We start from the raw sequence: 22,489 nt of genomic DNA, 5'->3' as shown, positions 1-22,489 counted from the left end.
AGTGACCTGAGCCCTGTTTCCCAAAAGCATTTTAAGACTAAGTTCTTCGTTAGAACTAGAAGTCGACCGATTAATCGGAATGGCCCATTTCAAGTTTTCATAACAATTGGTATTGGTAATCGTCATTTTGGAGACCAATCATGGCCGATTACATTGCACTCCACAAGGAGACTGCGTGGCAGACTGACTACCTGTTATGTGAGTGCAGCAAGGAGCCAAGGTAAGGTGCTAGCTAGCATTCAACGTATCTTATAAAAAACAATCAATCTTAACATAATCACTTGTTAACTACACATGGATGATGATATTACTAGTTTATCTAGCTTGTCCTGCGTTGCATATAAATGATGCGGTGCCTGTTAATTTATCATTGAATCACAGCCTACTTCGCCAAACGGGTGATTTAACAAGCGCATTCGAGAAAAAAGTACTGTCGTTGCACCAATGTGTACCGAACCATAAACATCAACGACTTTCTTAAAATCAATACACAAGTATGTATTTTTAAACCTGCATATTTAGTTAATGTTGCCTGCTAACATGAATTTATTTAACTAGGGAAATTGTGTCACTTCTCTTGCGCTCTGTGCACCAGAGTCAGGGTATATGCAGCAGTGTGGGCCGCCTGGCTCGTTTCGAACTGTGAAGACTATTTCTTCCTAACAAAGACAGCCAACTTTGCCAAGCGGGGGATGATTTAACAAAAGTGCATTTGTGAAAAAGCACAATAGTTGCACGAATGTACCTAACCATAAACATCAATGCCTTTCTTAAAATCAATACACAGAAGTATATTTTTTGAAACCTGTATATTTAGTTAAAAGAAATTCATTTTAGCAGGCAATATTAAACTAGGGAAATTGTGTCACTTCTCTTGCGTTCGTTGCACGCAGAGTCAGGGTATATGCAACAGTTTGGGCTGCTTGGCTCGTTGTGAACTAATTTGCCAGAATTTTACGAAATTATGACATAACATTGAAGGTTGTGCAATGTAACAGCAATATTTAGACTTATGGATGCCACCCGTTAGATAAAATACGTAACTGTTCCGTATTCCACTGAAAGAATAAACGTTTTGTTTTCGAAATTATAGTTTCCGGATTTGACCACTAAATTTGAGACTAAATTGATATTATATTAAGTTAAAATAAAAGGGTTCATTGTTCGTTCAGTATTGTTGTAATCGTCGTTACAAATATATACAGTATATACAAATCAGCCGATTAATCGGTATTGGGGGTTTTTGGTCCTCCAATAATCGGTATCGGTATCTGCGTTGAAAAATCATAATCCATCAACCTCTAGTTAGAACCTTTGTAGGAGCATCATTAAATCTCAAAGTTGTTTCCCAAAACCATAGTTATTAACATTGCACTTGAAAATGTTTGTAATCTAACGCCTACATCATGACCAATCGTAGAACAACTAAGTGCATCATTAGGTTCATTTTTTCCCTCCCGCGTCAATTTATACACAGAAGATCTCCGCTAAACATAGATACACATGGTTCATCTGTCTCTGTGACCTAATAATAATAATATATGCCATTTAGCAGACGCTTTTATCCAAAGCGACTTACAGTCATGTGTGCATACATTCTACGTATGGGTGGTCCCGGGAATCGAACCCACTACCCTGGCGTTACAAGCGCCATGCTCTCCGATAACTTCAGAACAAAGTTGACTACAAATACAAAGTTACCAATGTCTTTGCAATTCATACAAACAAGCGATGTATAAAGATGCTTCAAATGAAAACCGAGACGACTGCATTAAAATATAAACAGTATAGGCTATAGGCCTATTTCAATCATATTGGAATACATTTCATGTTCAATCAATTTAGTCATATTTTGCTACTTGTAGGCTACTGTCTGTAATGTGTAGCCTAACATGTGCTCAATGATCTGTGGCTGTTTTAGGAAAGATCAAATCAAATTTATTTAAATAGCCCTTCGTACATCAGCTGATATCTCAAAGTGCTGTACAGAAACCCAGCCTAAAACCACAAACAGCAAGCAATGCAGGTGTAGAAGCACGGTGGCTAGGAAAAACTCCCTAGAAAGACCAAAACCTAGGAAGAAACCTAGAGAGGAACCAGGCTATGTGGGGTGGCCAGTCCTCTTCTGGCTGTGCCGGGTGGAGATTATAACAGAACATGGCCAAGATGTTCAAATGTTCATAAATGACCAGCATGGTCCAATAATAATAAGGCAGAACAGTTGAAACTGGAGCATCAGCACGGCCAGGTGGACTGGGGACAGCAAGGAGTCATCATGTCAGGTAGTCCCGAGGCATGGTCCTAGGGCTCAGGTCCTCCGAGAGAGAGAAAGAAAGAGAGAAAGAGATAATTAGAGAGAGCACACTTAAATTCACACAGGACACCAAATAGGACAGGAGAAGTACTCCAGATATAACAAACTGACCCTAGCCCCCCGACACATAAACTACTGCAGCATAAATACTGGAGGCTGAGACAGGAGGGGTCAGGAGACACTGTGGCCCCATCCGAGGACACCGCCGGACAGGGCCAAACAGGAAGGATATAGCCCCACCCACTTTGTCAAAGCACAGCCCCCACACCACTAGAGGGATATCTTCAACCACCAACTTACCATCCTGAGATAAGGCTGAGTATGGCCCACAAAGATCTCCGCCACGGCACGACCCAAGGGGGGGCGCCAACCCAGACAGGACGACCACATCAGTGACTCAACCTACTCGGGTGACGCACCCCTCCCAGGGACGGTATGAGAGAGCCCCAGTAAGCCAGTGACTCAGGCCCTGTAATAGGGTTAGAGGCAGAGAATCCCAGTGGAAAGAGGGGAACCGGCCAGGCAGAGACAGCAAGGGCGGTTCGTTGCTCCAGAGCCTTTCCGTTCACCTTCCCACTCCTGGGCCAGACTACACTCAATCATATGACCCACTGAAGAGATGAGTCTTCAGTAAAGACTTAAAGGTTGAGACTGAGTTTGCGTCTCTGACATGGGTAGGCAGACCATTCCATAAAAATGGAGCTCTATAGGAGAAAGCCCTGCCTCCAGCTGTTTGTTTAGAAATTCTAGGGACAATTAGGAGGCCTGCGTCTTGTGACCGTAGCGTACGTGTAGGTATGTATGGCAGGACCAAATCAGAGAGATAGGTAGGAGCAAGCCCATATAATGCTTTGTAGGTTAGCAGTAAAACCTTGAAATCAGCCCTTGCTTTGACAGGAAGCCAGTGCAGGAGGCTAGCACTGGAGTAATGTGATCACATTTTTTGGTTCTCGTCAGGATTCTAGCAGCCGTATTTAGCACTAACTGAAGTTTATTTAGTGCTTTATCCGGGTAGCCGGAAAGTAGAGCATTGCAGTAGTCTAACCTAGAAGTGACAAAAGCATGGATACATTTTTCTGCATCATTTCTGGACAGAAAGTTTCTGATTTTTGCAATGTTACGTAGTTCGAAAAAATCTGTCCTTGAAATGGTCTTGATATGTTCTTCAAAAGAGAGATCAGGGTCCAGAGTAACGCCGAGGTCCTTCACAGTTTTATTTGAGACGACTGTACAACCATTAAGATTAATTGTCAGATTCAACAGAAGATCTCTTTGTTTCTTGGGACCTAGAACAAGCATCTCTGTTTTGTCCGAGTTTAAAAGTAGAAAGTTTGCAGCCATCCACTTCCTTATGTGTGAAACACATGCTTCTAGCGAGGGCAATTTTGGGGCTTCGCCATGTTTCATTGAAATGTACAGCTGTTGGATGTCATTCCGCATAGCAGTGAAAGTTAACATTATGTTTTCGAATGACATCCCCAAGGGGTAAAATATATAGTTAAAACAATAGTGGTCCTAAAACGGAACCTTGAGGAACACTGAAATTTACAGTTGATTTGTCAGAGGACAAACCATTCACAGAGACAAACTGATATCTCTCCGACAGATAAGATCTAAACCATGCGGGAACTTGTCCGTGTAGACCAATTTGGGTTTCCAATCTCTCCAAAAGAATGTGAAAGATCCATTGTTGAAACACTCACAAGCCTAAATGCCAATTTATGCTCGAGAATGTTCCCTTAAGAGTCTCATTAGGTCATTAATAACTAACTGTTTCATAGGAATGTTCCCAGCATGTGCAAAGAATGCTTCCAAGATACCATTCCCTTATTGTCAAATAGAACTTAAGCAGAATGTTGTTACCATGTTTTAGAAGTTAAGATATTACTGTTCTAGACACATTTCATGGGAACATTGCAAGAACATTCATGTCCAGTTTTCTGTGGTTTAGGAGAAGTGCTTTCAACTTACATATGTGACACAAATGATTACATTATGCATGTTCATTTATACAGTAATTATTATTCAACATGTCCTCAGTTGGGAGTTGAACTTACAACCTCTTGATTCACAGCATTCAGATTGTTCTTCTACGCCACCATGTCTGTGTCAGTTATCAGTTAATTTGACTGTTCTCTCAAAATTGATGACTAATTTCAACAATTGAAGGGCTTTCTGTAAAGTTGTATGATGTTGGTGGGGCATATTAACCTGTTTTAATGATACGCCTGAGTCACTATGCTCAATTAAAGTTTTTCTTGAGTGTACTTTTAACAGAGCTGATATTTACTTCAAAGTACATTCACCCTATTGCTTACAACTATGTAATTGTTTTAGTTCTACACCGGTGCCTCGGGAGAAGGGGTTAGGGTTTCTTTTGGACAGGGCTTAACTGTACTGGCCAAATAAGCACATGCCCTAGAGATATCCCGTATTGGGACAGTGGTTAGAGTGTTTGTCATTGGTGTTGGTGGCCTAGGTTTTAGACCCGCTAAGGGAATCACACTACTGTCACATTCTTAGCAATATATGCTAATGTAATTATTTGGCAATAGTTACAACACACTTCTCTGATCTAATTTAAATGAGTTTCAAATAACAACAACAAACTAATGCACCGGTGACAGTGTTTCACCTTATGCAGATTCCAGCTTTAAATTTAGCGCTGAAAACAGCATTCATTTTCCATATTCGGGCAAAGTTTATGAACCATTCATTGTTAGAATGTTGTACTCTTGCTCTGTTTTTGTGTATGTCAAAACTGCATTTTTCAAGATTTTTATACTGTATGACCCAAGAAAATCTTGCTTCCCTTTTTTCTGTTTCCTTATCTGCTGCTCTGTTTTCTACTCCCTCCTCTGAGTCCTTCCTCCTCTCCTTAACATCAACTTGTTTTCCTTTACCTCCTACTGATCCCTTTCCCATCGTTCTGTCTTTTCACCGACTAACCTTTAATTTCTGTCTCTCTCCTTTCCCTCTTCTATCTCTCTATATATATCTTTATATATCTCTTCCCTTTCCCTGTCTCCCTCTCTCTTTCTCCGTCCTTCCACCATTGTCTGTCTCTGTGCCATCTGGTAATGCTGTTGGAGGTGTACTCTTCTCTGCTCTGCTTTCGGTCGATCTAAAGATCCAAACTACAGATAGTCCTCTATCTATGTTTTTTTCGGTGATTATTAGCAAGCGAGCTGGACACAGTCAAGAAACTGTATGAATGTAGGTCCATTATCATTTCTACACACCTTGGATTTGGTTTTAGTCTATATAAAGTATACTGAGTTGTTATTGGTTGGTATATTTCAAACCACTCGCGGCTAGATTGGACCCCCTCGCAGGCCTGGTATATTTAACACCCATGCATTAGAGTAGCCAAACTCAACCTGAGGACAGGTGTACTGATCTGGAACCCAGAGAAGGGTCAATCCGGACTGGATAACATCAAATTTTGTTTTATAAATTCAATACATTATTTTGAGACAGCTTTAAAAAAATCAACCGGTCTCAGCGGTCTCTTTAACTCAGCAAACTCTCTTTCCTGCTCTCTCTCGAAGCAACGCTTACCTCTACTAATGCCCCGTCTAATCCAATTGCGTGATTATATGCAAATACAAGAGGTCGCTTCTTACCCAATCACATGAATCCAAATATCCTCAGTGGAACCTTGGGACAAGGAGGCAGAAAGAAACAGAAAGATTTGACCACGGTTCAACTGTAAATATCAGAGATAGAAGGAGCTTAGTTAGCAGTATCTTTGTTAATATGGCTTGTTCAAAAAAAAGAAAAGTTGACTCTGAAAACCGTATATTCAAAGACAAGTGGATGGAACAGTATTTATTAATTCTCCCCGCAACTAGCCCAAACTGATGTGTCTGATATGCAGTGAGTCCGTAGCTCTCGTGGAAAGTGCCAATGTTAAGTGCCATTATGACACCAGGCATGGTAAATTTGATCAGAAGTATCCCCTGAACACGGAGGTGAGAACAAACAAGATTAACCAACTCAAATCCCCGCTTGAGAGGTCTACCAAAGTCCTTGTCAATTCCCTGACAGCCCAACAACATGCAATGGAGGATAGCTTGGGTTTAGGGAAAACATTTTTTAAAAACTTTTCACTCGCTGAGATGGTAAAAGAATGCATGTCTGACGTTGGCTGACACCTTGCTTGAAGGTAAACAAAAATATCATACAGATCCCACTGTCAGATTCCACAGCAATGAGGAGAACTGAAATATTAGCCGAAGATTTAACTTCACAACTTGATGAGGCCATGCATTTCATTAGCTGTGGATGAATCAACAGATAACACTGATAATTCCCAGCTTCTGGTGTTTGTCAGATTTTATAACAAAATAAAGAATTCATTCTGTGAGGAGATGTTGGGCTTTACAAATCCAGAAGCACACACACAAAGATGTGTTTGGGATGGACTCTACCTTTCTTAAAAACTACAAAGAGTCACTCATTGGCCCCATTACTAAGGTCACAAACACATCTATTGGTCTCGGTGTGTTTCCAAGGGTATGGAAGTCGGCCATAATAACGGCCATCTTTAAATCAGGCGACCCTGCTGACGTGAGTAACTACCGGCCCATTAGTATACTACCTGTGGTGTCAAAGGTTGTTGAAAAGTGTGTAGCAGAACAACTGATTGCCCACCTCAACAACAGCCCTTTCACATTACACTCCATGCAGTTTGGCTTCAGAGCGAAACACTCCACAGAAACGGCCAACTGCTTTCTTCTGGAAAATGTGAAGTCCAAGATGGACAAAGGGGGTGCTGTTGGGGCTGTGTTTCTGGACCTAAGGAAGGCTTTTGATACTGTTAACCATGAGATTCTCATCACAAAATTGTCCAAGTTCAACTTTTCCCCTGATGCCTTGAGATGGATGAAATCATACCTTGAAGGCAGAACTCAGTGTGTCAGAGTGAGCAATGAGCTGTCGCCCACTCGTAGCTATAATGTGGGCGTGCCCCAAGGGTCAGTACTGGGGCCCCTCCTGTTCAGCCTGTACATTAATGATCTGCCTTCTGTCTGTACTGGGTCTGAAGTTCAAATGTATGCAGATGATACAGTGATATATGTGCATGCAAAGAGCAAACAACAAGCTGCACAAGAACTCACTACTGTAATGGTCCAGGTTACAAAGTGGCTCAGTGACTCGTGTTTGCATCTCAATGTGAAAAAACTGTTTGCATGTTCTTGACAAAGAGGGCAACAGATGCTACTGAGCCAGATGTCTATGTGTCAGGGAGAAGCTCCAGGTGGTATCCGATTTTAAGTACCTTGGCATCATACTTGATTCCAACCTCTCTTTTAAAAAGCATGTGAAAAAGGTAATTCAAATAACTAAATTCAATCTAGCTAATTTCCGATTTATACGAAATTGTTTGACTACAGAGGTAGCAAAACTGTACTTCAAATCTATGATACTCCCCACTTAACATACTGCTTGACTAGTTGGGCCCAAGCTTGCTGTACAACATTAAAACCTATTCAGTCTGTCTACAAACAGGCTCTCAAAGTGCTTGATAGGAAGCCCAATAGCCATCATCATTGTCACATCCTTAGAAAACATGAGCTCTTGAGTTGGGAAAATCTTGTGCAATACACCGACGCATGTCTTGTATTCAAGATCCTTAATGGCCTGGCTCCCCCTCCACTCAATATTTTTGTTAAACAGAAAACCCAGACATATGGCAGCAGATCCACAAGGTCTGCCATGAGAGGCGACTGTATAGTTCCCCTAAGGAAAAGCACCTTTAGTAAATCTGCATTCTCTGTGAGAGCTTCCCATGTCTGGAATACACTGCCATCAGACACACATAACTGCACCACATATCACACTTTCACAAAATGCTTGAAGACATGGCTAAAGGTCAATCAGATTTGTGAACATGGTCCCTAGCTGTGTGTTGCCGCTTTCCATGTTGTCTGTAGCTTGTGAGGTGTGGAAACACTTTGTTGCTTTTATGAATTTTGTCTTGCTGCTTTTTGTTCTATGTTGCTCTGTCTGTATGCTATGTCTTGCTTGTCCTATGTTGCTATGTTGCTATGTCTATGGTGCTATTGTCTATATTGTAATTGTTTTTAATAACCTGCCCAGGGACTGCGGTTGAAAATTAGCCGGCTGGCTAAAACCGGCACTTTTACTGAAACGTTGATTAATGTGCACTGTCCCTGTAAAAATAAACTAAACTAAACTAAACATGGGGAGAGGATATCCATGAGGCCATCAAATGGATGCTGACAAAGAGGGGGATAGATTTGAAGTCAGAGGTCTCCATCACCACAGAGCTCCAGCCATGATAGGAAGAGGGAGGGGACTGGTTGCACGTTTGAAAGAGGACCTGACATCATATCACTGCTTCATCCATCAACCTGTCCTGTGTGCCAGTCTTGGGAAATAGTATTCTGAGGTCATGACAATGATGATGAAACTTTTTTCAACTTTTTGAGAGCAACATCATCCCTACAACATTGTCTGCTATGAGGCATTCTGACAGAGGCCAATGCCAGTTTTGATGACTTACTACTGCACAACAATGTCAGATGGCTCTGCAAAGGCAGGGTTTTGGAACACTTTTGGAGTAAATCAAAGTTTTTTATTAGAGCAAAAGTGTGACAAGGCAACTCAGTTTTCTGAGTTTTTGGAAGATGAGGAGAATATGGAAACAGTTGCATTATTGACAGACATTACATCACACCTTAATCAACTGAATGTGCAGCTGCAGGGATGGGTCAACACAGTGTGTGATACAATAACAGAAGTCCGTGCTTTCCAGAAGAAATGTTGAGTTTTTCAAGAGTGATCTCCAGGGAGACCATGTCTGTTTTCCCAATCTTCTGGTGCAAACGCAGGGAGACAAAGATGTTCCCAACCATGTTGATTTCATCCAGAAGTTGATGGATAACTTCAAGGCTCTCTTTAATGACTTCACTGTTGGAAGAGAATTGCTACTGCTCATCCAGAACCCCCTCTTGGTCACAAATGTGACAAAGTTGTCAGAAGAAGCAAAACAGTTCTTCAGATGGGTAGATGTTGCATAACTACAAATGTAGTTGATTGAGCTGCAAGAAAATGTGTCTTTGAAGGAGCAGGCTGGTGATTGTGACCCTGCCACTTTCTGGGGAAAGATGGTGCCTGCAGCCGATCTCCCTGTTCTCAAGAAACTGACATTATACATCCTGACCATGTTTGGCTCCACATACAACTGTGAATCAGCCTTCTCCACAATTAACTTTAATCAAAACAAATACCGCACCAAGCCCACCAATGAACACCTGCACCAGTGTCTCAGAGTGGCTCTCACTCCATTTGTGTCAAAGTTCAAAGCATTGGCAAGAGACAGAAAGTGTAATTTCTCTCATTAATGCAGGGAAAGTACCAGAATGAATCAACATGAATATTGCATGGCCCACAGTGACTCAACATGAATATTGCAAGTCCCAAAGTGACTCAACATGAATATTGCATGCCCCACAGTGACTCAACATGAATATTGTATGGCCCACTGTGACTCAACATGAATATTGCATGGCCCACCGTGACTCAACATGAATATTGTATGCCCCACAGTGACTCAACATGAATATTGTATGGCCCACCGTGACTCAACATGAATATTGTATGGCCCACAATGACTCCACATGAATATTGCAAGTCCCACAGTGACTCAACATGAATATTGTATGGCCCACCGTGACTCAACATGAATATTGCAAGTCCCAGAGTGACTCAACATGAATATTGCATGGCCCACAGTGACTCAACATGAATATCGCAAGTCCCAGAGTGACTCAACATGAATATTGCATGGCCCAGTGACTCAACATGAATATTGTATGGCCCACAGTGACTCAACATGAATATTGCATGTCCCAAAGTGACTCAACATGAATATTGCATGACCCACAGTGTCTCAACATGAATATTGCATGGCCCGCAAATGCTCAACATGAATATTGCATGACCCACAGTTTCTCAACATGAATATTGCATGACCCACAGTGTCTCAACATGAATATTTCATGGCCCACAGTGACTCAACATGAATATTGTATGGCCCACATATGCTCAACATGGATATTGCATGGCCCACAGATGCTCAACATGAATATTGCATGACCCACGGTGTCTCAACATGAATATTGCATGGCCCACAGTGACTCAACATGAATATTGTATGGCCCACAGATGCTCAACATGGATAATGCATGGCCCACAGATGCTCAACATTAATATTGCATGGCCCACAGATGCTCAATATGAATATTGCATGGCCCACAGATGAATGCTGTGCATTCAGATGATTATTTTTGTTCAACTCTCCTTTATTCTCCACAAAACATGCACTTTATTTCATAAGAAATATAAATAATAATAATTCAAGGCCCATGTACAATGGTTCACAGTGCACTGTTTTGCATAGACAAGTATGCAACCACTTCTGTTCCTCAGCTATGTTGATGCAATGTTGCACATATTTACATTCGAAAGAAGTTGTAATTAATTCAATTTTTTGTCTCATGTAATGTACATTTTATATAACAACATGTTTCTTGGACAAATATGTTTGTTACTACGCTGTACCACAGCACCGATAAAGGACGATATCCATCCACACCAAATAGTAGTTGAGTACCCCTACATTAGAGGCTCTGAAGACACTAAGAGTTTGGGACAATTCAGTATGGCCGTTAGGGTACTTGAGGCCAGGTTCATTATGTGTAAACCAGAGACAGACCTGTAGATGTGGTTGGGCCGTTTCCTCAGGGGGATGTTGTGGATAACCTGGCAGACCAGTCAGCCACACTCCAAGCTGTGTGATGACTCTTACATGTGTCAGGTGTCAGGCCAGCCTTCCGTCCAATAATAAAAAATAAAAAACTCCCAGTACCAATCAGCAGGCAGAACCTGGACTCCAGGAGGGGTACCGGGCAGGATGCCAGAAGACCAGAGACCAGGGAGGCTTAGAGAAAGGTGTTTATAAATATCTCCTATTTCTTGGGAAGTTTACATTGAGTATGACTGAAAACAAACTGATATTTTTGTGTAAGCCTCATTTAAAAATGTCTACCGTTCTGGGAGGCTTCGGATCAACGTTGGGTCCGTTTAGAGTGAAAGCGGGTCTCTGAGCACTTGGAAAATAATCATGACAATGTGTATTTGTTGAGGACTTTGCCTAAATTATATTGGGGCTTGAGTACTGAGTTTGTTTTCCCTGTTTTCCCCTTTTGAAGGCCCAATGTGTGTGGCTCTCGCTTCCACTCCTACTGTTGCCCTGGCTGGAAGACTCTGCCTGCAGGGAACCAGTGTATCGTCCGTAAGTACATTTACATTTACATTTAAGTCATTTAGCAGACGCTCTTATCCAGAGCGACTTACAAATTGGTGCATTCACCTTATGACATCCAGTGGAAGTCACTTTACAATAGTGCATCTAAATCTTTTAAGGGGGTGAGAAGGATTACTTTATCCTATCCTAGGTATTCCTTAAAGAGGTGGGGTTTCAGGTGTCTCCGGAAGGTGGTGATTGACTCCGCTGTCCTGGCGTCGTGAGGGAGTGTGTTCCACCATTGGGGAGCCAGAGCAGCGAACAGTTTTGACTGGGCTGAGCGGGAACTGTACTTCCTCAGTGGTAGGGAGGCGAGCAGGCCAGAGGTGGATGAACGCAGTGCCCTTGTTTGGGTGTAGGGCCTGATCAGAGCCTGGAGGTACTGAGGTGCCGTTCCCCTCACAGCTCCGTAGGCAAGCACCATGGTCTTGTAGCGGATGCGAGCTTCAACTGGAAGCCAGTGGAGAGAGCGGAGGAGCGGGGTGACGTGAGAGAACTTGGGAAGGTTGAACACCAGACGGGCTGCGGCGTTCTGGATGAGTTGTAGGGGTTTAATGGCACAGGCAGGGAGCCCAGCCAACAGCGAGTTGCAGTAATCCAGACGGGAGATGACAAGTGCCTGGATTAGGACCTGCGCCGCTTCCTGTGTGAGGCAGGGTCGTACTCTGCGGATGTTGTAGAGCATGAACCTACAGGAACGGGCCACCGCCTTGATGTTAGTTGAGAACGACAGGGTGTTGTCCAGGATCACGCCAAGTACTAATAAGTTATATTACATTATATCAATTTGTTGATGACTAAATAACTAGAGTCATTGTGGGTTGCCTTTGCTAGTCCAATAAATCAAATGGAAGCTTATTGTATTTGTGTAGCGGTTTCCCACAAATGAAGTGCCAAAACCCTGCAGAGCATTTCGCTACACCCGCAATAACATCTGCTAAATATGTGACCATTAACATTTGATTTGATTTGAAAGAGTTGGCCAAGAAGGGAGCCATCCTCTTCCGGCTGGCTGTGTAGAGGTTGCTGTGACATCTATATGACATTGTTTCTCTCTCTCCTCCCAGCAATCTGCCGTAACTCGTGTGGTGATGGCTTCTGCTCCAGACCCAACATGTGCACTTGCGGTAGCGGACAGCTCTCCCCCAGCTGTGGGGCCGGTGCCGGAGGTGAGTCACAACATCTAGCAATTTACCAGAAACCACCCAATACACCCCAACACCACTCAAGACAACCTAACACACACAATGCACCACTACAGCTATAGATACTGGAAAGTACAGAAATCCAAGTTGGCACCACTGTTCCGTGACAATATCACCATTCTCATTTGCTAAATCTCAAATTGAGTTTGCCTAGGTCGCTCTGTGTATTCATGGGCGCGTTCGACATTGCAGCTGACTTTAAAGGCGAGTTGAGACTGACTGATCTAAAAATCACCTTGCATCATAAATAACTACTCAATATTATTTGTAGATCCGTCACAATTTACCCATGATGCACCATGGTTTTGATGCTCTCAAACATGGCCCATTTCTAAGCCTGAAACTTTCAGCTGCTTCAGACGGCAGTCTCCGGGTCACAGGGTTTGGGAGGATTAATACACATGGCTGGGGCTCCTAGCCTTTAGAGAAGTACTTCTACAACACTTACTATGTTGCAAGCTCGGCTGGGCCCGGGCAGTCTCGTCAGTCACGCCTAGCCCCTTCAGGCCCTTGTACACGCACACTGAGCCCTGAGCGCGGGCCTCCCCGTCTGACCCTGAGGTGTAAAACAGGGATCGACTCCACAGTCCACACTGGTCAGATGCCCCAGAGAGGCCCAACACCAGCTTTATGTGCAGAGTATGAACGGCTAACGTCCCTCCATAGACAAGATAGGCCTCCAGCAGAGCCAAGTGATGTGGTATGAAACCGTATGAAGTCATTTCCCTCAGAGAGAGAGAGAGAGGCCCTAGAGGCAGGAGCTTCCCATAGTGTGGTAGAGAACTGATTGTCACACTCACTGCACACTCACTGCTCTCATACAGGGGGTTTATGGGCTTTTTACAGACCGGCCTTACAGTATTGGGATTGTCCAGAAAAAAACTAGGACAAGAATAGTAGGTCTAGAGTTTGTTTTGTCTGATTTTTGGCAAAGGGTCCAGAAATATTGTATTTCAACACTGTGAGTTGTGTCTATCAATAAAGACTGTTCTCTCTCTCTGGCCTTCTGGGAGATTTTATGGGGTCAAGGGTCATGCATGTTTATGACTGCTAATGGCATAAATACACCAATCGGCCAGTGCTGGGAAATGGCTCTGTCAAAGCGTGGCCTCTGTTTCATACAGGTTTCGTACAGGTCAGCAGTATAGCGCTGGGGACTTTCTGTCCAATAAAGCTATATTTGATACTTCATAAAAACCTGCTCTCTCTAAATCAATCCTCCATATGTTTTGATAATGTAGGTTGACCTGTGGCTCTATTTCACTGGGGTGTTCAGTTTCCACTATGTGTCTCAGTGCTTGTTTTTAGTAGGAAAGCAAAGCACTTTGACACCTTACAGAAATGTCAGGCCTTCCTATGTTGCAATACTGCTTTGGGTAATTCAGACTAACAGAAGCTATATAGAGTTTTTGGTAAATACTGTGCATTTCCCTTCCCTTTAATTACATCCAGTCTCTGACACCGTAGTCATTGGTCAGGTTATTGATAGTACTTTTATGGCTCAGAGGCCACATCTGGAATGTAGAGGTTGTAACTACTCAGAAGAAATTAGCAACATGTTTTTGATCAAGCTGTTTATATCTATCTTAACCCATACACGTGCTATATTCATATAGCTGTGGGTTCATTTCCAGACGTCACAGAGGCAAATAAACTTGATTTATTTATTCTTTATTGATAAAGTTCATCCCATTGAGATTGTCCAAATCATATTTAAGGGAGACCTGTCCTAAGGGAGACATGTCCTAAGGGAGACCTGTCCTAAGGGAGATCTGTTAATTATCGCAGAATTTGTTACAACGTGGTGCCTGACAAATAAATGAATGTAGACAATATAAATATCCGTTGGCCATAATAATCTAGTCTCCAGAGGAGCAGTTGTGTCCTGGATCAGTCCAGTCATGTCAGACTTCTTCTCAGAACTATAATTCCCGTTACCTCACAGTCCCTCAGAAACAGCTGTCAACTAACAGGGTCCAAACGTCCTCAGCACAGCTCAACTGTGGGGAAGTGGTATTATATAGATCTATTACACAGATAGAAGAGCCCCAGATGAAAGCGTTCTGAAGACCTTGGAAACCCTAATCACTTCCAAAGTTCATTTCAACACTATGGGCCACAGATGAAGCTGGTCCCAAAAAATATTTGAATGGAGATTCTCCAGCCCTATTTGATTAACTTTACTAATCCGATTAAGTTTTGTTTACTGAAGTCCATAAGTGAAAGATGGAAATGTGATTCAGACAAACTCACCAGACTACACTGTTACTTAAGGCAGATTGATTTGCATGGCAATGAAAAACTTCATGCTGTGAATCGTTTCAGACACAGTTTGTCAACATTTCAGCATGAGCACTTGTATTTGACGACATGGCATCTCCATAGTGAACTTGACGTTGACATGTCACTATTCCCAGGAGCTGCGTATAAGCCTATACAGAACAGAACACAGTCATAAAGTGCTGCAGTGTTCAGACCCACGACCACTAGTTTCCTGTGCTCTCTCAACCCCCCGTAAAAATCACACAGATGTGGAGGATGCAGGCCGACCCACAGGGCAGCCACACAGAGGTACATTGTGGTTCCCCGGGTCTGTGGGACCCCAACCTCCTACCTGTTGTTCAGCATGTGTGGCGCTTTAGGCACAGGTCACAAGAACGGGCCATCTCGCCCCCTTTCCACCCCCTCCACTTCCACCAACCCCCCGTTAAAGAGAAAACACATGGACCCCTCCAGCCCCTGAATGGTTTGTAACACAAAGGTTCTGTAAACTTAGAGTTTACAACCATGTCTGATGTTCTTCCTATCCCCCCATTTGTGACCTAGAATCACTTTTTTGGAACAGATGAGAGACATTTGAAAAATGTCCTCTCCTTTGATGAAACCATTGCACGATTACGTCATGCTGGAATTGACATATTTCATGTTTCATTTCCCTGTTGGCCTGAGAAGAGATTCGGCTGAATGCTGTGGGTGTTCAACAATATGGCCCACTGTCCTGGAGCTCTGGGTTGAGCTGAGGTTGAGTCCAGTGAGAATAGACCTGTACACAAACCCATAAACCTGTAGTCCAAAGGCATTCACATTAATCCATCACCAAGTGTCTGCACGAGATGCTAGCCAGGCCTGGGGTCAGAATGGTCGTTAGCTGGACCAGCTGTGTACAGTTAGTCAGAACGCTACTACTGGGTCATATACAGTAACTGGAAGTTCTAGAGAAACTGTAGGTGAAGAAATTCCAGGAAATTCAGTCATGCTGTATCCCCTCACCACCTCAGGAATCACATCCTGTAAAGACAGAAAGAGAAATGGGGATCAATTACAGTAATTAGGGGGGGGGGCAGTCTATAACAGTCTAGCAGAGAACAGTCTATGACTACCCGTCAGGATTCTCACGATGGTGCTGCTACAAAAACATTTTGAGGATCTGAGGACCCATGCCAAATCTTTTCAGTCTCCTGAGGGGGAATAGGTTTTGTTGTGCTCTCTTCATGACTGTCTTGGTGTGCATGGACCATGTTCGTTTGTTGGTGATTTGGACGCCAAGGAACTAGAAGCTCTCAACCTGCTCCACTACAGCCCTGTCGATGAGAATGGGGGCGTGCTCGGTCCTCCTTTTCCACAATCATCTCCTTTGTCTTGATCACGTTGAGGGAGAGGTTGTTGTCCTTGCACTACACGGCCTGGTCTCACCTCCTCCCTATAGGCTGTCTCGTCATTGTCTGTGATCAGGCCTACCACTGTTGTGTCATGAGCAAACGTAATGATGGTGTTGGAGTCGTGCCTGTCATGAGTGAACGGGGAGTAGAGGAGGGGACTGAGCACACACCCCTGAGGGGCCCCCGTGTTGAGGATCAGCATGGCGGATGTGTTGTTACCTACCCTTAAAACCTGGGGGCGGCCCGTCAGGAATTCCAGGATCCAGTTGCAGAGGGAGGTGTTTAGTCCCAGGATCCTTAGCTTAGTAATGAGCTTTGAGGGTACTATGGTGTTGAACGCTGAGCTGCAGTTAATGAATAGCATTCTCACATAGGTGTTAATTTTGTGCAGGTGTGAAAGGGCAGTGTGGAGTAAAATAGAGATGGCATCATCTGTGGATCTGTTGGTGCGGTATGCAAATTGGAGTGGGTCTAGGGTTTCTGGGATAATGGTGTTGACGTGAGCCATGACCAGCCTTTCAAAGCACTTCATGGCTACAGATGTGAGTGCTACGGGTCGGTAGTCATTTAGGCAGGTTACCTTAGTGTTCTTGGGCACAGGGACTATGGTGGTCTGCTTGAAACATGTTGGTATTACAGACTCAGACAGGGAGAGGTTGAAAATGTCAGTAAAGACACATGCCAGTTGGTCAGCGCATGCTCGGTGAGCACGTCCTGGTAATCCGCCTGGCCCTGCGGCCTTGTGAATGTTGACCTGTTTAAAGGTCTTACTCACATCGGCTATGGAGAGGGTGATCACACAGTCGTCCAGAACAACTGATGCGCTCAAATCAAATCAAATCAAATTTTATTTGTCACATACACATGGTTAGCAGATGTTAATGCGAGTGTAGCGAAATGCTTGTGCTTCTAGTTCCGACAATGGCGTGATAACCAACAAGTAATCTAACTAACAATTCCAAAACTACTGTCTTATACACAGTGTAAGGGGATAAAGAATATGTACATAAGGATATATGAATGAGTGATGGTACAGGGCAGCATACAGTAGATAGTATCGAGTACAGTATATACATATGAGATGAGTATGTAGACAAAGTAAACAAAGTGGCATAGTTAAAGTGGCTAGTGATACATGTATTACATAAGGATGCAGTCGATGATATAGAGTACAGTATATACGTATGCATATGAGATGAATAATGTAGGGTAAGTAACATTATATAAGGTAGCATTGTTTAAAGTGGCTAGTGATATATTTACATCATTTCCCATCAATTCCCATTATTAAAGTGGCTGGAGTTGGGTCAGTGTCAATGACAGTGTGTTGGCAGCAGCCACTCAATGTTAGTGGTGGCTGTTTAACAGTCTGATGGCCTTGAGATAGAAGCTGTTTTTCAGTCTCTCGGTCCCAGCTTTGATGCACCTGTACTGACCTCGCCTTCTGGATGATAGCGGGGTGAACAGGCAGTGGCTCGGGTGGTTGATGTCCTTGATGATCTTTATGGCCTTCCTGTAACATTGGGTGGTGTAGGTGTCCTGGAGGGCAGGTAGTTTGCCCCCGGTGATGCGTTGTGCAGACCTCACTACCCTCTGGAGAGCCTTACGGTTGAGGGCGGAGCATTTGCCGTACCAGGCGGTGATACAGCCCGCCAGGATGCTCTCGATTGTGCATCTGTAGAAGTTTGTGAGTGCTCATGTATGTTTCGGTGTTACTTGCCTCGAAGCAAGCATAAAAGTAATTTAGCTTCTCTGGTAGGCTTCTGTCTCTGGGCAGCTCTCGGCTGTGCTTCCCTTTATAGTCTGTAATCGTTTGCAGGCTCGAAGCCGGTGTAGTACAATTCGATCTTAGTCCTGTATTGACGTTTTGCCTGTTTGATGGTTTGTCTGAATGCATAGCTGGATTTCTTCTAAGCTTCCGGGTTAGAGTTCCGCTCCTTGAAAGTGACAGCTCTACCCTTTAGCTCAGTGCGAATGTTCCCTGTAATCCATGGCTTCTGGTTGGGGTATGTACGTACAGTCACTGTGGGGACGACGTCCTCGATGCACTTATTGATAAAGCCAGTGACTGATGTGGTATAGTCCTCAATGCCATCAGAAGAATCCCGGAACATATTCCAGTCTGTGCTAAATGGAGGACCACATGGAGGGCAAGGGAGAGCTTTGTACACGTCTCTGTGTGTGGAGTAAAGGTGGTCTAGATTCCCCCCTCTGGTTGCACATTTAACATGCTGATAGAAATGAGGTAAAACTGATTTAAGTTTCCCTGGATTCAAGTCCCTGGCCACTCGGAGCTAGCAGGACAGAAGGCAAGGGCAGATTAGCCACTCATCGCCTGATCCTCACAGGTCACCCTGATCTCTTTCCGCAAAATCTCAGTTTCCTTCTCCATCGAATAACGGGGATCTGGGCCTGGTCGTGTCTGTAGTATGTCCCTCCTGTCCGACTCATTGAAGACCAACTCTTCGTACAGTTTGAGGTGAGAAATCGCAGTTCTGATGTCCAGAGGCTCTTTTCGGTCATAAGAGACGGTAGCACCAACATTATGTATAAAACAAGTTACGAACAATGCGAAAAAACTAACAAAATATCATGGTTGGTTAAGAGCCCATAACACGGTAAGATGACGTTTTGTGACGTTTTTGTTCATTTTGGACTTCAGTGAGAGTTTTTTCTGCTGCTCAGGCACACCATTTCTTCTGTAGGCAAGCCGAAGTTCGGAGCTGAAGTCTACGCCCCTTCGTTGGTGATTGGTCAACAGTAGGGATTCTTCAATAAAGTCTTTATTGTCATTCAACGAGAGACGACTTGTTTTCATTTTTTAATTGAGACATATTGTGTCACCCATCTTAGTTAGATATAAAATTACGTTACTAAGATCTCCTCTGCAAAAACATCAGAAATTACACATTTCTTGAGTTATCTTAGGTTAATTCAGACTATTTTGAGTTAGTGTATACTGACTATGGCATCTCAAAATGGACAGGCTTTTCTCACGTTTTTCAAGTGAAGATCTTTTAAGGGAGTATGCGAGCACATTTGTTCGGTTCGGCTAGCCAAGTTTGGCTAGGCTTCATCCTAACTGAAGCCTGCTGACACTTCTCAATCTGGGATGGCTGCTCTCTGCCAGATCTGGTTGGATAGAGCAGAGCAGTGGGGGTCCTGTTTTACATCTCCCCACATCCCCCGAACATACTGTCTGTCATTCTGTCTGTCAGCCTGCCTGCCTTCTTGTCTGTCTGTCAAGCCTGTCTGTGTATCTGTCTGCCTGCCTGCCTGTCCATCTGTTTCGGGCAGGCTTTTCCTGTCTTTCAGTCTGTCGAAAGCTCACTGCTTTGAGTTCTGAGTATGCTGCTCCTCCAGAATTGAGGTTTTCAGCTCTCAGCACATTCCCATCTATAGAAAACAGCTGGCTCAACTTATAGCCTCCACAATCTGTTTGATTATACTGTAGCTGGAGTGGGGCCTGCCTGGGCCTTGTTTGGCAGTAAAGTGCTCTACAATATACTAATACAATTAAGTCTACACAAGTACAGCCCAGAATTGCTGTAAGAGTGCTCTACAAATGTTATAGTACAAAGTGAGTGTTGATATAGTTGAGTTGAACTGAAATGCTTTTACAGCCCAAATACCAGTATGTAAAAGGCAGTCAGTACCCAAGTGTCAATTCCATTGGACGAACTGTTAGTCTTGGCACACGTCTGATACTAGACCTAGCTGTACAACATTGTTACACAAATATGGAGTTGAACTGTAATGGTGTTCTAAGTTAAACCAAGCACCTGGGGGTCAGTGCTTGTGTATGTGACCACCAGCTGGTTGAGTCGAGGTCCTCGGCAAGTTGTTCCGGCAGCATCTGTTGACCCCAGTGTGTGTGTGTGTGTGTGTGTGTGTGTGTGTGTGTGTGTGTGTGTGTGTGTGTGTGTGTGTGTGTGTGTGTGTGTGTGTGTGTGTGTGTGTGTGTGTGTGCGTCTGCGTCTGCGTGTGCGTGTGCGTGTGTGTGTGTGTGTGTGTGTGTCTGTGTGTGTGTGTGTGTGTGTCTGTGTGTGTGTGTGTGTCTGTGTGTGTGTGTGTGTGTGTGTATGTGTGTGTGTGTGTCTGTCCCACAGTGCAGAGCTGTAACGTCAGGTGTATGAACGGAGGCAGTTGCCAGGAAGACTCCTGCTCCTGTCAGAAGGGTTACACCGGCAATCACTGTGGACAGCGTGAGTATCTACTTCACTCAGCACTCCCCCGGCTAGTGTGTGTATGTGTGGCATGAGTGTGTGTGTGTGTTCGTGCGCGCGTGTGTTAGTTTCAGAACCCTCACACACCTCTTCCCCTCTCTTCTCTGCAGCTGTGTGTGAGAATGGTTGCCAGAACGGAGGGCGCTGTATTGGGCCCAACAGATGTGCCTGTGTCTACGGCTTCACTGGCCCGCAGTGCGAGAGAGGTAAGAGCCAGTATTTCCACTTCACTCCTACTGTAAACCCACGGGTCTGCTCATAGGTGGCTACATAATCAACACGGGATCCTGGGTCATCCCATAACCCTTGTTTCTGCTCACAGACATTATCAACTGAGGAACAGACTGGAGATGCCAGAGGTATTCAACAACCTTGGAGGATAAATGGAAGTTGACACAGGAATGTTTCTTGATCTTTATTGTTAAAAACCAATGTGTTTGAAGTGTATGGTTGAAGGCTGTAGCCAAAATACAATTTTTTTAAACTAAATACTATAGCCAAAATGATTTGGTATTTAACACTAAAGAAACCTTCTTCTATCAACATCCATTGGTTCTCAAGATTTATTGAAAACCTCTTACAGACAGACACATCACAACAGTGCCTCGTGCTCTGACTGAGAGAAGCCACATGCCACCCAACTTTCATATCACACACCAACCAGTACTGTGGACATTTGTGAGCCAGGACCTTTAAAGGCTTTGATCTACTGTATATATGAACTTCAGATCAGTCTAGATAAGAGGAACAGTGAAGGACAGTGTTTGATCTTGCCTGATGGAAAATTAGTCTTGGTCCTAGAAGTGAAAGTCCCCTCCATGTACCAATGATGGGGAGTCGAGAGATTTCCTATTAAAGCATATATTAACTTCAAGTCTAGACATAGTGTGACCGTAGGATGACTTCATACAGTAAGTACAGACAGACAGACACGTGGGAGCTTAACCAGGGATTGTAATCTGGATTGTGTATCTGCGATTTTCTCCCCTGACCTCCCCCTGCTCTCCCCCATTCCCCTTGCTCTCTCCCCACTGCTCTCCCCCCTGATCTCTCCCCTGACCTCCACCTGCTCTCCCCCATTCCCCCTGCTCTCTCCCCCTGCTCTCCCCTTCACCCCTGCTCTCCCCCACTCCCCCTGCTCTCTCCCCCTGCTCTCCCCTTCACCCCTGCTCTCCCCCATTCCCCCTGCTCTCTCCCTCTGCTCTCCCCTTCAGCCCTGCTCTCCCCCATTCCCCCTGCTCTTCCCCCTGCTCTTCCCCCTGCTCTCTCCCCCTGCTCTCTCCCCCCTGCTCTCCGCTTTACCCCTGCTCTCCCCCATTCCCCTTGCTCTCTCCCCACTGCTCTCCCCCCTGATCTCTCCCCTGGCCTCCCCCTGCTCTCCCCCCTGATCTCTCCCCTGGCCTCCCCCTGCTCTTCCCCCTGCTCTCTCCCCCCTGCTCTCCCCTTCACCCCTGCTCTCCCCCATTCCCCTTGCTCTCTCCCCACTGCTCTCCCCCCTGATCTCTCCCCTGGCCTCCACTTGCTCTCCCCCACCCCCCCTACTCTCTCCCCTTTGCTCTCCCCCTGCTCTCTCCACTCTACTCTCCCCCATCCCCCCTAAGCAACTTGGGTCTTGTTTTCTTGGAAAACACAACACTGGGGGAGAGGGAGCTTCGCAGACATCTGGCAATAAATAAAGTGCCCTTGGAATGACAGAAAAACGTTTCTTTGTGGAGTGCCGTGGACATTTCCTGACAAGGAGTGGAGCG

The 22,489-nt window shown here is 44.4% G+C and overlaps 1 protein-coding gene across 3 annotated transcripts in view; it reads left to right on the top strand.

The window, feature by feature from the left end:
• The window catches only part of fbn2b (fibrillin 2b), a 143,132-nt gene that overhangs the window by 5,278 nt on the left and 115,365 nt on the right, over positions 1-22,489 (top strand). For all 3 annotated transcript variants that reach the window (XM_052475118.1, XM_052475116.1, XM_052475117.1), the window contains exons 3-6: positions 11,557-11,639; positions 12,719-12,820; positions 20,625-20,720; positions 20,852-20,947. In XM_052475118.1, the coding sequence (XP_052331078.1) occupies positions 11,557-11,639; positions 12,719-12,820; positions 20,625-20,720; positions 20,852-20,947 (377 nt within the window). The remainder of the gene's footprint in view (positions 1-11,556; positions 11,640-12,718; positions 12,821-20,624; positions 20,721-20,851; positions 20,948-22,489) is intronic.

The sequence above is a fragment of the Oncorhynchus keta genome, chromosome 22, assembly GCF_023373465.1.
Source record: "Oncorhynchus keta strain PuntledgeMale-10-30-2019 chromosome 22, Oket_V2, whole genome shotgun sequence".
NCBI classification, from domain to species: domain Eukaryota; kingdom Metazoa; phylum Chordata; class Actinopteri; order Salmoniformes; family Salmonidae; genus Oncorhynchus; species Oncorhynchus keta.
The sequence above is the reverse complement of the archived record's forward strand: the minus strand, read 5'-3'. Positions and strand labels throughout refer to the sequence as shown.